This window comes from Grammomys surdaster, unplaced genomic scaffold, assembly GCF_004785775.1.
Source record: "Grammomys surdaster isolate TR1022 unplaced genomic scaffold, NIH_TR_1.0 125863, whole genome shotgun sequence".
Lineage (NCBI taxonomy): Eukaryota > Metazoa > Chordata > Mammalia > Rodentia > Muridae > Grammomys > Grammomys surdaster.
The window spans coordinates 471,870-486,672 of record NW_021620689.1 but is presented as its reverse complement, the minus strand read 5'-3'; the positions used below and the strand labels follow the sequence as shown (position 1 = coordinate 486,672).

The following is a 14,803-nucleotide window of genomic DNA, read 5'->3' as shown; positions in this document are numbered from 1 at the left end:
GGACTGTCTCACTAGGTCAGCCACCTTCATGGGTAGCAGAGAAGAGCCTGGTTTGAGAACTCCATTTTTATTATTTTACTGTCCCTTCATCATTCCCCTCTCCTCCCAACCTTGTGTCTTCCCTCAGCCACCAACATCTAGGTTAGCTCCAGCTGGCAGATTTTGAGTGGACTCAGTGTGCGGTTTGTCGTGCGCGTGAAGGTGTCCACCTGGGGCACAAATTTCTCAGCTGGCACCGTCAGCTTGCGCCGGGTGTCCATACACTTGGTGTCCAAGAGCATGGTGTTGGTCTTGCACGCAATATCAGCCTGTATCCGGGCCAGGTGCTTAAACAGGGCATCCAGAGCATCCCTGTAGAGGAAGGCATCAAGAGCTCACAGCCCTACATCAGGCTGCAGGGGCCAGGTCATCTCACCAGCATAAAGCCCAGAGGGACCAGCAGGCAGTACGGTCCCATGGTTGGCCAGTGCCTCCCACCCTTCCTGCCCACTCTCTAAACCTACTGTGTCTGGGCCAGCTTCTGCTTCATGGTATTGATGGTTGCCTCCAACTGGTGGACTTCATCAATGAGGCCATACTGTGTCTGGAGGCAGAGGGGCAGGATGGGGTTTTCAGTTCAGCCACATGGGCTTTCAGCTGGCCTCATGGCTGCCTTGGGTCAGAATGCTTGCTCCACACGTACAGAGGGGTAACACTGAAGACTCCTTAGCAGAGGGGCCAGTCCCCACTGGAGCCCTTTGTACCTGGTCCCTACAGAGTTCCACATTGGGCCGGTAGGTTCTGGTCTCCAGCCGGGTATGTGCAAGCTTCAAGTTCATCATCTTTCTCCGCAGGTCCTCCTCCAGGCGCCGAATGTCTGCCTGAAGCTCGGCTATTTCTTCTAAGGTCTGTGGCAGAACATTACTGTTCTCCACCAGGAAGACTCCCACTGGGGCTCCCAACGGAGAGCTTCTGGGCAGGGTTCCTTGTGGCTTGCCTCACAGCAGGGACGGAAGGGCAGGGGGAAAACTCACATTTTTCTCTTGCCACTTGAGTTCACTGTACAAACTCTCCATTTCCCGAAGCCGTTTCCTGAAGGTGAATTCGGTCGCAACCCTCTGAGCTTCCAGTTCGTTGTTGGTCTGCATGGGGAGAGCGAGCCAGGCAAGAGGGGGGTCGTGGCCTTGTGAGACTGCTGTTTTAAGGCAGGGGAAGGGCTAACATGTGGTCAGTGTGGAAGGAAAGATAGAGGTGAGTTGGGCTTAGTCACCTGAGCGATAGCTAGGGCAATGGCTTCCCTCAGCTCTATGGCTGCTTTCATTTCTGCTTCTGCACGGTCCTTGTTGAATCGAGTGAAGTCATCCCATTGCTGCAGTGTGGTGGAGCTGTGGTGACAAGGAAACAATGGGGGTCACTGGGACACACCAGGAAACAATGGGGGTCACTGGGGCACACAAGGAAACAAAGGGGGTCACTGGGACACACAAGGAAACAATGGGGGTCACTGGGACACACAAGGAAACAACGGGGGTCACACGCAGGGGCACAGAAAGGACTGACTGAAACACTGGTCTTACTCTTTGGGGACTCGTGTGGGGTTGATTTTCAGAGAGATGTTTGGGGAAGTGAGGTTGAGAGAGAGGCAGCCCCTGTCAATTTCCAGCGTCTCCATTTTGTCCCGGTGGTCAGAGTTGAGCTGCTGCCTGATTTCCTGCAGGAGGCTGGAGAGGGAAGAAGGCACCAGAGCCATGGCCTCAGGGCCCAGGATGCAGTCCTCACTGGACTGCAAGGATACTGAAGGTTTGGTGTGTGTGTGTGTGTCTGTGATGCATGTACTGCTGCAGCCTCAAACACAAGTCACAGGTATGTGACTCCGGCTGCCCAGGATCCTAACAGTGAGTGGGCCTTGGAAAGCATGCCCTAAATAACCAGAAGTTTCTGCCAGAAGGCCGGGGAGGGACAGAAAGTATCAACCAGCAAGTCCCACTATGCCTCCAGGGCATGTGAGTGTGCTCAGACCCGCCCTGCCTCACCAGAGGTGCTGGAAGGCCTGGCTGATCTTCTCCTGTAGGACCTTCTTGGTGGCTTCAATAACTTCCACCTCTTTCAGCAGCTCTTCCTCCACAGGGTCCCTCACCACATCGATGTCTCGCCGGCTCTCTCGCAGAGTCAGGCACTCGATGGACACATCCAGAGGCAGGTTCTTGGCCTGCAGGTTTTGCTCCGCTGACTCTTTTGCCTAGAGAGAAAGAGCACAGGGATTGGTGGGGCCATGCCCTGGGAGATCACGCCCATCCTTACCTCAGTAGAGGGAATGGTGGCTTCCAGATCTTGAAATGGGGTAGGAGGGTTAGACCTTCCCATCCGAGCCTGCTGATGCCCAGCCCTGGCTCCCTGCCTGTGTCAAGCTGTCTATCTCAGCGTCTAAATCTGTTAGACACTTGTCCAGCATCTCCTTCCACCGGTTGACAGTATCGATCCTCTCCGCCAGGCGAATCCTGTTATCATGTTCATCCCATAGAGTCTGGAAGAGACAGAACCAAATAAAATGGATGTCTGTGGCTAAGGGCTCTCCCATGGCCCATGAGCCTGAGCGGGCCCACAACCTGGTTGCTGGTCTCATTGCGAAGGATCCGGGCCTCCTGGCGGATCTGGTGAGAAGCATCTCGCTGCCGCTCGGCATTGGTGGACAACAGGTAGCTGTTGGTGCGCCAGTCGGAGAGCTGATAGCGTTGACTGGGCTTGACACTTAGTGTAGCCATGGCTAACGAGCCAAAGGTCTGAAACTCTTAGGCCTGTTCCTGATCACCACCTGCAGAAGAAAAGAAAAGCGCCTTTTCTGGACCCCCTGAGTCTGTCCTCTTGGCTCTAAGCCCTTTCCTGCAGAGTCTGCTGGGAAGGTTTCCAATTCAGACCCCCTTCAACTCATTTCCGGTAAGGTATTAGCAATCAAGCTATATTTTCTCAGTGGTCTATCTTCAGGAACAAAGACCCGGAGACTGCCTGCAGATGCAAGAATGCACGTAAAGGAAAGGATAAAAGTGTGTATGTGTGTGTGTGTGTGTGTGTGTGTGTGTGTGTGTGTGTGTGTGTATCCTTTCGCCTACTGAAAGGATGGCAGGGAACATCCACTTTCCATCCCTACTTCCAACAATCACTCTTTCCCAGGCTGTGGGCCAGGCCCACGGGGGATCTGGGAGAAGAAGCCTTGTTTCCTTTCCAGGGTGGTATGACTGGGCTGGCACACCCAGGCTTTAACCAGCTATCTGGGTAGGGAGGGCGGCCGGGTCCCTTGCCCCGCCTGGTATGCGGGCTGGCCGCCGGGTAGGAGGTGCTGGAGTCAGAATTTAGTGTCCAGCATGATCCTCCCCGTGCGCAGGCTCCACCTTTGGGGTTTCAGTCAATACCCGGGCTTGAAGTCTGGGTTAGGAGGTCTGCCGCGGGTGCTCCGCTCGCCCGCGTCCCCTCACCTGGTCTTCCCGCTCGCCCTCGGTGCCCAGGTCTGAGAACTCCTGTTGTTTGCGGCTCTGGTTGCCGAGCAACCGCCCCCTCCTCGCGTGGTCACCTGCGCCCCTGCGCTGTCACCTGGGCCCCAGCTTGGCCGGGCAACCGCGCAGCTGAGGATCTAGGAACTGAACATTTTAATTTTGATAAACGTTTTACACTGACAAGATTTTAAAAGTATGGATAGTTAGTTCATATAGGCTTCGCTCTCAGGCTCGGTTTCCATTCAGGCTCGGTTTCCTTCCGGGGTCTCCTTCCAGAAATAGGTGGTGTAACAAAAAGTATATCTTGGACACACATCTAACACATATTTATTCCTTTGATTTTGTTTCGCCCAACAATTTTACTAGTGTTTGAAGTTATAAAAAAAAACTATTCCTTTTATGGAGCACATAAACCTGTAAAACATATACATTAACTATACATTGGTATTAGTTAACTGGCCCTAGCTTGCCTAGCTGGATACGTCACTACAGCAAAAGCTGAGCGTGGTGGTGCACAGTTGTAATCAATCCCAGCACCATGGAGGCAGGGACCAGCAGGCAGAATGTGTTATTCCTTCCAGTGTAAAGACAGACAGAGTGTATGGATTTGGTAGGCAAGTGGGGAGGTGCTGGCTTGTAGGAGATCCTTCCTGCTCACTAATTCCGAAGCCCAGGAAAATTAGAACAGATTTTTTTTTTTTTTTTTTTTTGGTTTTTCGAGACAGGGTTTCTCTGTGTAGCCCTGGCTGTCCTGGAACTCACTCTGTAGACCAGGCTGGCCTCGAACTCAGAAATCTGCCTGCCTCTGCCTCCCAAGTGCTGGGATTAAAGGCGTGCGCCACCAACGCCCGGCACCAGATTTTTTTTTTAAACTTAAAGATTTCCCCACTATGTAACCCAGGCTAACCTCAACCCAAATCCTTCTCCCTCTGTCTTCTGAGAGCCGAGATTACAGGTGTGAGCTACCACAGTACTTTGTAGACTCTGATATACAGTTCGTAAGTGAGACATGAACAGGAGTTGTTTGTTTGGTTGTAGATAATTTGTGTATCCCTGACTGTCCTGGAACTCACTCTATAGACCAGGCTGGCCCCAGACTCACAGAGATCCACCTGCCCCTGTCTCACAAGTGCTGAGGTTAAAAGCCTGTGCCATCACCACCCAGCTGTGAATAGGAGTTTGTGATGGAGCTCTTTTACAAGTATTACAACAGACAAATTAATTGCTGGAGGAAATGATGGATCTTTAAATTAATTGGTTAATTAATTTGCGGGGAGCATTAGGGACTGAACCTAGAGCTTCATCCATTCAGAGCATGTGTTTCACTACTGAGCTATGTGCCCAGCCTTACTTTGAGCTTGCTTGTTTGGAAACGCTTTATGACAGAAATAAATAAACGCATATGATGGTGCTGGGACTGCTTCAGCGAGACCCCGTGAATGGTGAGGTGGCCCTGCTTTTCACAGTTCCCGAGGTTCCCCACACATCCTGCCTAAGGGAAGAAACTGTTTCCAGAGTTCAGTCAACTGGTGGGTTGGCCAGGAAGACAGGAGTGCATTAGTGAGAGGTCAAGTGTATCTCAGTAGCAAAGTTTTGCCTCGATTTAACAGGCACACACATGACTGACATGTATGAATGTATAAGGAATGATGATAGCCCGCTCTGTCAATATGTGTTAGCAACATTCAGGCAACTGTGCCATTCACCACTTTCAGTGAGCTCAGCTCCTGTATGGTGTGTGAACACACCACCGGAGATTGTCCAACGTTGTTGAGTTCCTGGCACATGCTTGCCCATTCAGCAGCTGGCTCTTTATTTGCTATGGCAGAATCTAATGAAAGTCCTGAGGTCTGTTTCCTTTAGCTCCAAAATTCTCCCAGTTTTCTGCTGGAAGGGAAATTCACACCAGATGGCATTATGCATTTATCATCTGAAAGAAAAGGATATCAGAGCCGGGCAGTGGTGGCGCACGCCTTTAATCCCAGCACTTGGGAGGCAGAGGCAGGCGGATTTCTGAGTTCGAGGTCAGCCTGGTCTACAGAGTGAGTTTCAGGACAGCAGGGCTACACAGAGAAACCCTGTCTCAAACAGCAAAACAAAACAAAACCAAAACCAAAAACCAAAAAAACCCCAACCCCCCAAAAAAAACCCAAAAACAAAACAAAAAAAACCCCAAAAACCAAAAAACAAAAACCAAAACAGAGAAAGAAAGAAAGAAAGAAAGAAAGGATATCAGAATAGAAAGAAAGAGCCAAACAAATGGCTGAACGGGCATCCGGGAACAACAAATGTCATCACTGGTGTTCGAATGACCACAGTCTCTTGGCTTTACTTTGGGATCTCTTCAGTCAGTAGGTTTGTATACTGATGTGGGATAGGAAATTTATTCTGTGTGATGGTTTTGTTTCTCTATCTTGCAGTCAAGGTAGTCCTGGGAAGCACACAGTACTGTGCCCTCAGGCTGGACTCCTCTTGGCCCCTGTACCTTATAATCTCCTTTGAAAAACTAGACACTCAGTACAGTGAGAAATATGGGCAGAATTTAGCACAGAGTAGAGGATAGCACACTCCTAAGGACCGAGCACACTCAGGCTGTGCAAGCAATGCACACCAGCTGAAGGGGCGATGACTGTGCCTGTCTAGAAAGGCTTTATCTTATTGCTGACATCTCCAGAACATGTAGCAATTCCCAGGGGACTTTGCTACGTCTAGGTCGTGACTGATAGGTCAGTTTGCAATGACTCTTGAGGATCAATGTTCTTTAGCAGAACTCCTGCTGGACAGTGATTTTTTTCTTTTAATTTACTTATTATGTATACAGCATTTTGCCTGCAGATATGCCTGCAGGCCAGAAGAGGGCACCAGATCTCATTACAGATGTTGTGAGCCACCATGTGGTTGCTGGGAATTGAACTCAGGACTTCTGGAAGAGCAGACAGGACTCTTTACCTCTGAGCCATCTCTCTAGCTCCTGGACAGTAATCTTACAAGGTTTAGGGTTCCTGGAGACAGATTCTAGATGGTTATCCACTAATGACCTTTGACTTTTGGGGTCCTGTTCAGGATGTCAGTTCTCCCTTGCTATTACCAGAGATTTGACTCAGATCCTGTTCTTCAGACCAGAGGATCTGCTGATCCTGTTGGTGGCTTTACCAACCCTGACTGTCCAAGAGCCTTCTGAATTATGAAGGATCCTAGAGACAGACTACAAAAGCAGGAAATCTGAAACCTGCAAAGCAAAGCATGCAGCACACCCACACATATAAAATTCGGTACTTCTTTATTTTGATTGACAGTTCTGGGTTATATAAACCTTTTTTCTCATACTGCACATATTGCTTCCTCTGATGCATCTGGTTTTAATTTTATGTATGCCTAATTTTGCATACTAATTAGGGGATTTTCCCTCAGAGTTTACTTTGAGGACAGTTTGCCTTACTGCACATCTACCAATCTAGGCTGGATGGGCTGGCTTACTATGTATGCTCATATAGTTAGTATCCTTGAATAAGGCTGTCCACGAAAGGTCATTGGTGCTTGTTAGAGACAGAGAAACACATTCTTTTTTTGGGGGGGGTGGGTCTTTGTGCACTACAGGTGTGATCCTAAGTTGTCAAGTGCATCATTGCGGGGAGGGGCATGTGTACAGCTGTGGCCCAAACCAAGTGGAATCCTAGGAGGCTAAACTATTCCCTATGCTTGTCTGCCTTATCACCATGCCTGCTTTATGCAGGGTCAGGGGTCACCCAGATCTTTATGTTTGATAGGCATGTTCTCAGCCTGAGAATGCATTTTTTTTTCAAGATAGGGTTTCTCTGTGTAGCCCTGGCTGTCCTGGAACTCACTCAGTAGACCAGGCTGGCCTCGAACTCAGAAATCCACCTGCCTCTGCCTCCCAAGTGCTGGGAGTAAAGGCCTGCGCCACCACCGCTCGGCACACGTAAGGTTTTGAAATATTTTTTTTTTTTAGGGTAGGATAGTTAAACTGAAAGTAGAAAATTTAATACCAAGCTAGAAATACTGAAGACAAGCACTTTTGATTAAAAACTTTATTAGCTTTCTGCTTCTCGTAATCATACATCCTTAGAAGTTAACATGACAGATCAGAACCTGGTCCCCAGTACACAGCGACAGAATTCAGCATTTGGTGACTCTAATGACACATGATCACATACATCACCTCCAGCAGAGTTCCCATTCTTAAATATGGCAGCCAAGCATCTCTCTGTATCTTTTCTGGTCCCATGGTAACTTACAGATCAGACCTACTCCACTGTCTTAACAGGTGTTAGCATGTAGCCAAATATGTAAAAAGGCAGCAGCTAGACAAACATTATGAAATGCTGCAGTCTAAATACTATAGTAAACTTCTTCCTTATGAAAGCCAATGGAGACTATGAGGCGAGCTCAGGCACAGGACAGAGCTACTGCAGGAAGGGACGGTGAGAAAGGGGCCAGAGCCCCATGTTGTTCTCTGGTGTCAGTAGGAATATTTGGCAAGAGCTGGGAGTATAAGAGGGTGGGAAAGGTTACTCTGAATTTATGTAATGTTTCAGTTTTAAAACATTCTGTTAACTCTGAAATAGAAGTTCACACCTGTAATACAAATAGGCACACATGGTCAAGGTAATTAAAAGGTAAATTTAAAAGGCTATCCATGTGGAGGACATTTTTTTCAGGTGGCCCCACCCTCCCCACATGTCCTATAATTTACAGTTCACTCCTCTGAAAGGTCCCTTTAAGAAGAATGTTCTTCATCCATTACTTGGGGTTTAAAAGCAGCAGCAATTGTCTGAAGCAGAAGCAGTGAACAATGCTTTGTGTAGAAGGGAATTCAGAGGAAGGCGTATGGTTGCAACGGAATGGTCAAACTGCCATGTTTGTCTTCCCAACATGAAAGAAACAAGGTATTATTCTGTTTATTTAAACTTAATCCATATAGTGTTAAAGTATTTATATATACACACATACAAACGGCACTGTTTTCCACAGCTGACAAATGCACCCACATATTAATTCACAAAATGATACTTAAGAGATACAGTAATACTTTTATGGGTCCATAACGGAGAGAGACATTAAAGCTACACATTACAGTAAAAACCATTTAACAGTGTTCCGATAGATCAGTGTTAGCTATTGCACTGCACATGGTGCCTTTTTTTTTTGGAGACAAGGTCTTGCTCCATAGCTGTGACTGGATGACCCTCCGTCCTTCTGCCTTCCAAGTGCTGGGACCACAGAGCTGAGTCACCACACTTAGCTTTTTTGTTCATGTGTAAGCATAAAGTTCCTCAACTTCTCACCTTGTACTTCTAATTGTCCTATTAAACTAATGACAGATGTCATATTTGTTAGCAAGAACTTGGAAAGGCCCAAATGCTCGCAAGAACGGGAGGTCACTATTAGTAGAGACAAGAATAAACACTGAATTCATCGATACCCTGTATACTTAATACATTCATTTTTCTTTAGAAACAAAACCAAAAGCAACAAACTTGTTGCAAAAAAAATTGTTTATACCTGTGGTGACATGCCCTTCCTAGAAACAGAAGTCCTACCTTACAGGAAACTGTAAGGCCCTGCCAGCACCCTGCAGGATACATGGGTTATACACGCAGTACCACCTGCAGCCAGTCTCTCTGACTTTTGAGAGAGGAGTAGCCTTAGCCTCTAACTTGTGCTCTACCTGCTGCAGCCTCCCGCGTGCTGGGACTGGAGGTGTCTGGCTTATGTTCTAACCTTTACAGATAAGTGATAGCTGGAGTTTTTAAAGTAAAGCAAGTTCAACTCTGTAAGTGACAAGTGAAATCAGGACACTTTGCTCTTAGAGCCTAGCCACCTCTCCAAGGGAAAGGAACCAAATATCTGCCAAGGAGCAGTGGGGGAGGCCCAGGAGAACAGTAGCTGAGGTGCACAGGAAACACAGGCACCGGGAGACAATGGGGCAAGTTCAAATCTGGGAGCCTGACGGCCTCCCCACTAACTCAAAGTGCAGCTGCAACTACGTTAGCACCACCGAAAGGAATTTAGTTTTGAAAATTTACATTGTTTGCCAGAGGTTAGTACAAAGAAAAAAAGTGTGCCGTGCGCTGACCTCTGGCGGAGAAGAGCTGGGACACACATCATGATGCCTCCATGGCTCTCATTCTTGTCACATAAAAACGAACTGCCGTAACAAAGACACTTTCACAGAGGCCAACTGGAAAGGGGCCCTCAGAACCTTCTCTACCCCTCTGAACTTCTGGATAGCTTTTCCTCTGGGGAAGTCAAGTGTTATTCATAAACAGATTCTCAAGGAGACTTGGTGAGGTAGGTGAGGGCAGGTGCCATCACTACAGGGAGACAGGCAGAGAGAGGGAAGACAATGCCAGCGGTCACGGAACAGATGAATGGCAGAACCAGGGTGAGCAACACCCAAGTCTCTGGCATATACTCTATAGACCTTTCTAAAGTCACATCGGTTACAGCTCAGGCCTGACTAGAAATGGGTTGAATTTTTTCTTTTTCTAGAGACAGGGTCTTATATTCCCCGGGCTAACCAGAAACTCAAATGTATGACCCCATGCCTGGTGATATAAATTTATGTTACTTATGTGCATATGTGAGGGGGGGGGACATCAGACTCTCCCCCCCACACCCCTGCTGCCAAGGGCTGGAGTTCCAGGCATTGGTGAGCTGTCAGTGGAGGTGCTGGGAACTGAATTCTGGTTCTGACAGAACAGTAAGTGCTCTTAACAGTTGAGCATCTCTCTCTAGGCCCTAAAAAGTACTTTTTGCTTTTTCTACACACCATTAAAACAAATGTGATATATTTATATATCAACTTTAGTTAAATAAATAAATATGTAAGAGAAATGGATAGTTTAAGAACACAAGGAATAGGTAAATTAGAAGGAGTTGTCTAAGTATTAATCCATTCAACCTATTTAAACGTATACTTATGAAGCCATGTACTAAAATAAGTCAGAAACTTTTTTTTCCTTGGTCTGGAGCTTGTGATGTCGACTAGGCTGGTCTCAAAACCAGAGACTGCCCTGTCTCCTGGTGTGTTTTGATTAAAGGTGTGTGCCACCATCCTGGCTAAAATAAGTCTTTTCATCAAGCAGAAACTTCTGGCAAACGGCCCTTCCTTCTCCAACTATTTTAGACTGTTATTCATCCATAGTAGAGGACTGTCTGTAAACCTTTTTGTTTAAAGAAAAGAAAAAGTTGTGCCCTGGGCTAAAGAGGCACCTGGAAAACTTTCAGACAAGAGTGCGCCAGTTCAGCTTGCTGTTCTTGGTGGTTGTTTCCTAGAGGGGCGGGGCAGGTCTGTGCTGGCAATGCATGTGCTTTACCACCTGCAGTGTGCTGCCAGCCTCCACCTAGTCCACATGCAGGCTTGCAACGCCTCATCTTGTCAACGGTGAGTCATTCCCTGATTGTGAAGAGAGAGGCGTTTGCACTTAGTCATCACCAGAGATCAAGTGTCTTGCTATAAAAACCAAAGCTTCCTCTTACTAACTCCTCAGGACCAAACTGGATGTATTAACCAGATGGAACAAGACTCGTCCTTCCTTCTAGATCACCATGTTTCCCCCAAGTCTGACAAGGCCCAGACTGGGGTTTTCTAAGGAGAGACCCATCAAAGCTACAGTAACGCCAGGCTTCCACTTAAGGATGACAACTTCATGTGATCCCCTCACTATAATGCAGTGACTTCTAAGATGTTAATTTGCCAAGAACTGGATTTCAAACAGCCTCAAAAACATTAGTGTAAAAGAATGACATGCCCATCTCCCTGGAACAACGCTGACACACAATGAAATCGAAGATACAGTGATCAAGGGGACCTAGCTACACTTGCAGGGAAAAAACAAAACAAAACAAAACAAAACCCAGCCACTTGACATAGTCTCTTCTTAATAGTTAACAAGCTCGTCTGATCAGTGCAATGACAGTCAGAGAGTACTTGGTGGATGAAGGAAGGAGTGAGGTCAGAAGGTATGTTAGAAAGCAAGGTATGTAACCAGAAGAATGCAGAAAGAAATGACTTAGCTAATGTCTACATGAAATCATGGGCTGACTCATTTTACAATGTGTTTTTACTTACTATAAAAAATGTCGGGGCTGGAGAGATGGCTCAGTGGTTAAGAGCACTGACTGCTTGCTCTTCCTGAGTTCAATTCCCAGCAACCACATGGTGGCTCACAACCATCTGTAATAGGATCTGATGCCCTCTTCTGGTGTGTTTGAAGAAAGTGACAGTGCACTCACCCATTCCCCACCCCTCTTAGTGGGAGATCAGATAGTGAGGGAGGTGAAATGCACTGAGCCTCAACAGTTTGACATTTAAAAATCCAAGAAGGGATAAACGGTCTCTTCATTTCTCACAGGAAAGAAAGATTCCTTAGCAAGCCAAAGTGGGAATGTAAAAATATAATGGAGATATTTTATCTTCTTAAGGGAATACATCTTTTTCATATATTTATATTTAAAGGATTTTTTTTATCTACTAAAAAACTGCAGTGATTGTATATACTCGAAATTAATACTCTATAATCATACTTTTTATTGCTTTTCAATTAGTTCATTTTACTACTTAGTTAATTTTTTGGTATTTTTTTTGTTTTTGTATTTTTGGAGATAAGGTCTTACTATACGGCCCTGGCTGGCCTGGAACTCACTAAGTAGCCAAGGCTGGCCTGGAATTTATAGAGGTCAGCTGGCTCTGCCTCTTGAGTGTTTCAATCAAAGCCATGTACTTCCCTTCAGACATTCTGGGGTCAGTTTTAATCGGCTGGGATACTTTTATCATTCCGTCTTTGCTCTTCCCAGATACCTACATTCTTTTTCGTCACTGAGACTCAGGGTTGAACCAACTTTAAAGCTATTCTAGGAAAGTACAGGGTAGCAAATCTTCCAAATAATTATGGGTAGGAAAATCTCATTTGGAAATCAATTATCAACAACTTGTATATCCCTTTCTATTTGTCTTCCTGACTATAGAAATGAATCACAATCTTGAGCAATGTGCCTCAAGCTAAAAAACAAACAAACAAACAAACATTTATTTGACAACTTCCCCCAAACTGCAATCAGGTAAAATAAATCCAGTTTGTTAATGTTTGTTCGCTACCACATGAAGGAGAAAAACCAAACCTAACTTACAGAGAAGCCCTCCCTCCTATCTACATGTAGAAATCCACCTAAAGACTGTCTTTAATGCCCATTATATAAAATACTAAATATTGTAAAGTAAAAAACAGTGTTAATGGTTTATTGGTAAAAATCCTAACTCTATAGAATTAGTAATTTGGTTGATATATTAACCTACTATGTCAGTTTCTGCTAATATCACAAAGAAAGAGAAGAGCTAGATATATCTATAAAAATGAAATACCTTAAATCCAACATCTGGGCAAAATGCAAAAGTTGTACACAAATTGCCAGTAAATATGAACATCACTATAGAAAAATTAATATTAAAAATAAACTAATAATTGCTATTAAGACATTATAAAACTGAAGTTTAACATGGGAACAGACACAGCTCACCGCAGACACTCAGTGTAACGGTGCTGACATTCTTACGTAATGCCACCGCAGACACTCAGTGTGACGGCGCTGACATTCTTACGTAATGCCGTAGACAAGGTTACCGAGGGTGGTGGTTTCGCTGTGTTTTTAGTACAGTTATCTTCTGGAGGAACGGTCACCAACTTCACAAGCAGGAATTGGTTAAGTTGGCCATTTAGCTGTTTACTGCTTCTTGCTGTAGGACAAAGCTACTGGCTTCCTAACAGATGACTGAGTTCCTAGCGGGCTTGAATGGTCTCACTTTGCTTATTCTCACAGCCCAAATTGCATTTTTTCTTCCCCTAGTGCTAGGAATGAAATCAGGGCTTTGCACATGCTAAGCAAGCATACTCTTTCAATGGGTAGTTGCAGACCCTCAGACTACCATCTACTTGTTAAATAATCGACCATGCCCTCTTCCTGTCATTTCCCACAGTCCTTCCACCCTAAAAAACAGGAATCATTTAAAATAGTTATTACTATCTAAAACCCAAAATTCCCCTAAAGACGGCACTCTCCCGTTGCTTTCTCTCTTCAACTGGTCTCAGTGTTGTAGTTCTTCCTTGTACCATCCTTAAAGATGAGTCATGAGGAAAGGTTAGGTCAGGAGGTAACCTGTGCTGAAAACGGAAAAGCTCCTCATAATACACCGTCCCTGCCATGGTACCTCTGCCACGGGGCGCTTACTACTATATCTGCTGTCTTATGTATTATAGATACTTCAAACATAGCTGAGAATTAAGAATGATATTTTCAAATTTACAAAATCAATTCGATGAGGGTTAACTTAGACACGTTACTACACAGAAGTCCCTTGGTTCTCTAGACCAAATTCAGGACAACTATTAATACTATTTATATGAAACTGACATATTCTTAGTATTCTAAATTATCATAAGACTTTTTAGCTTTATGTTGTTTGAAAAATAAAAATCTACAGCACCATCTTCAGAAAAGGCACTTTCTAAGAACCACCTTGCTTTTAAAAAAAGACTTCAAACCCACTGTCTACTCTTTACTGAGCCCCTAATGTAAAACAATAGCAGATTCTGGTGACCTTAGACATTGATTTAAAAAAGGAAGGGGGCCCACCGGCTGGCTGGCTGGTGATTTGAGAAGATCCTAATTTTGTCATCTGTTTGGTACCTAGAACTATAACATGGTCTTCTACTGGGAATCCAACCCTCCACACTGGGATCTGCCATTCTTCTCTTCAAGATAAAGTCATTAACTTTCATGCTTTAAGAACAAAAGATTCTTAAGAAAACTCTAGGGCATTCCTTTTGATGGGAGAGGTAAACTTCATCTGTCCATAGATTGTATCAACAGAAGTCTTGTTCATTTTAGAGTTGCTGATTTACAGGGAAAATCAGAAACTGAAAATGTAATGTTATTATAATCTTTTTTTCTTTTGTGATATATTTTATCGCTATATAATCACCTTCTTCCCCTAGAACTCAGCCTGGGTTTAATTAATGACAGCATCATATTTATCATTGCCAATATGTTTTAGAGACAATTCTCTTTCTGACTTCTTTTGTCTTGTGTTTTTCTTTTTGGGGTTTGGCAGAGTTGGGGGTCACAGTAGTACTATGTATCCTAGACTGGCCTCAAACTGCCCATGTTAGTCTTGAACTCCAGATACTCTGGCCTCAGCTCTGGAATGCTAGGATCATAGGCATGCACTAGGCCCAGCTGCCTTTCTGATTTCTATACGGACTTGAAAATTACAACATTTAAAAGTACATTCGTGTGTGTGTGTGTGTGTGTGTGTG

At 45.3% G+C, this 14,803-nt stretch overlaps 1 protein-coding gene across 1 annotated transcript; it reads right to left on the bottom strand.

Moving 5' to 3' along the window:
* Nucleotides 1-137: 137 nt before the first annotated feature.
* On the bottom strand, nt 138-2,741 carry Tekt2 (tektin 2). The gene is made up of 9 exons (XM_028790185.1): nt 2,586-2,741; nt 2,378-2,503; nt 2,013-2,218; nt 1,557-1,700; nt 1,250-1,364; nt 1,014-1,121; nt 744-887; nt 504-583; nt 138-351 (listed from the first exon to the last, which is right to left on the bottom strand). Exons 1-9 carry the CDS (start codon nt 2,739-2,741, stop codon nt 138-140), a joined length of 1,293 nt encoding a protein of 430 aa, XP_028646018.1.
* Between the last annotated feature and the right edge of the window lie 12,062 nt (nt 2,742-14,803).

Coding starts and splice junctions, on each gene's coding strand:
- Tekt2 (XM_028790185.1), bottom strand. CDS start 2,741: ATGGCTACACTAAGTGTCAAGCCCAGTCAACGCTATCAGCTCTCCGAC. Junction 2,219..2,377: donor AGATAGACAGCTTGACACAG/GCAGGGAGCCAG, acceptor CTTTCTCTCTAG/GCAAAAGAGTCAGCGGAGCA. Junction 584..743: donor TGGAACTCTGTAGGGACCAG/GTACAAAGGGCT, acceptor CTCTGCCTCCAG/ACACAGTATGGCCTCATTGA.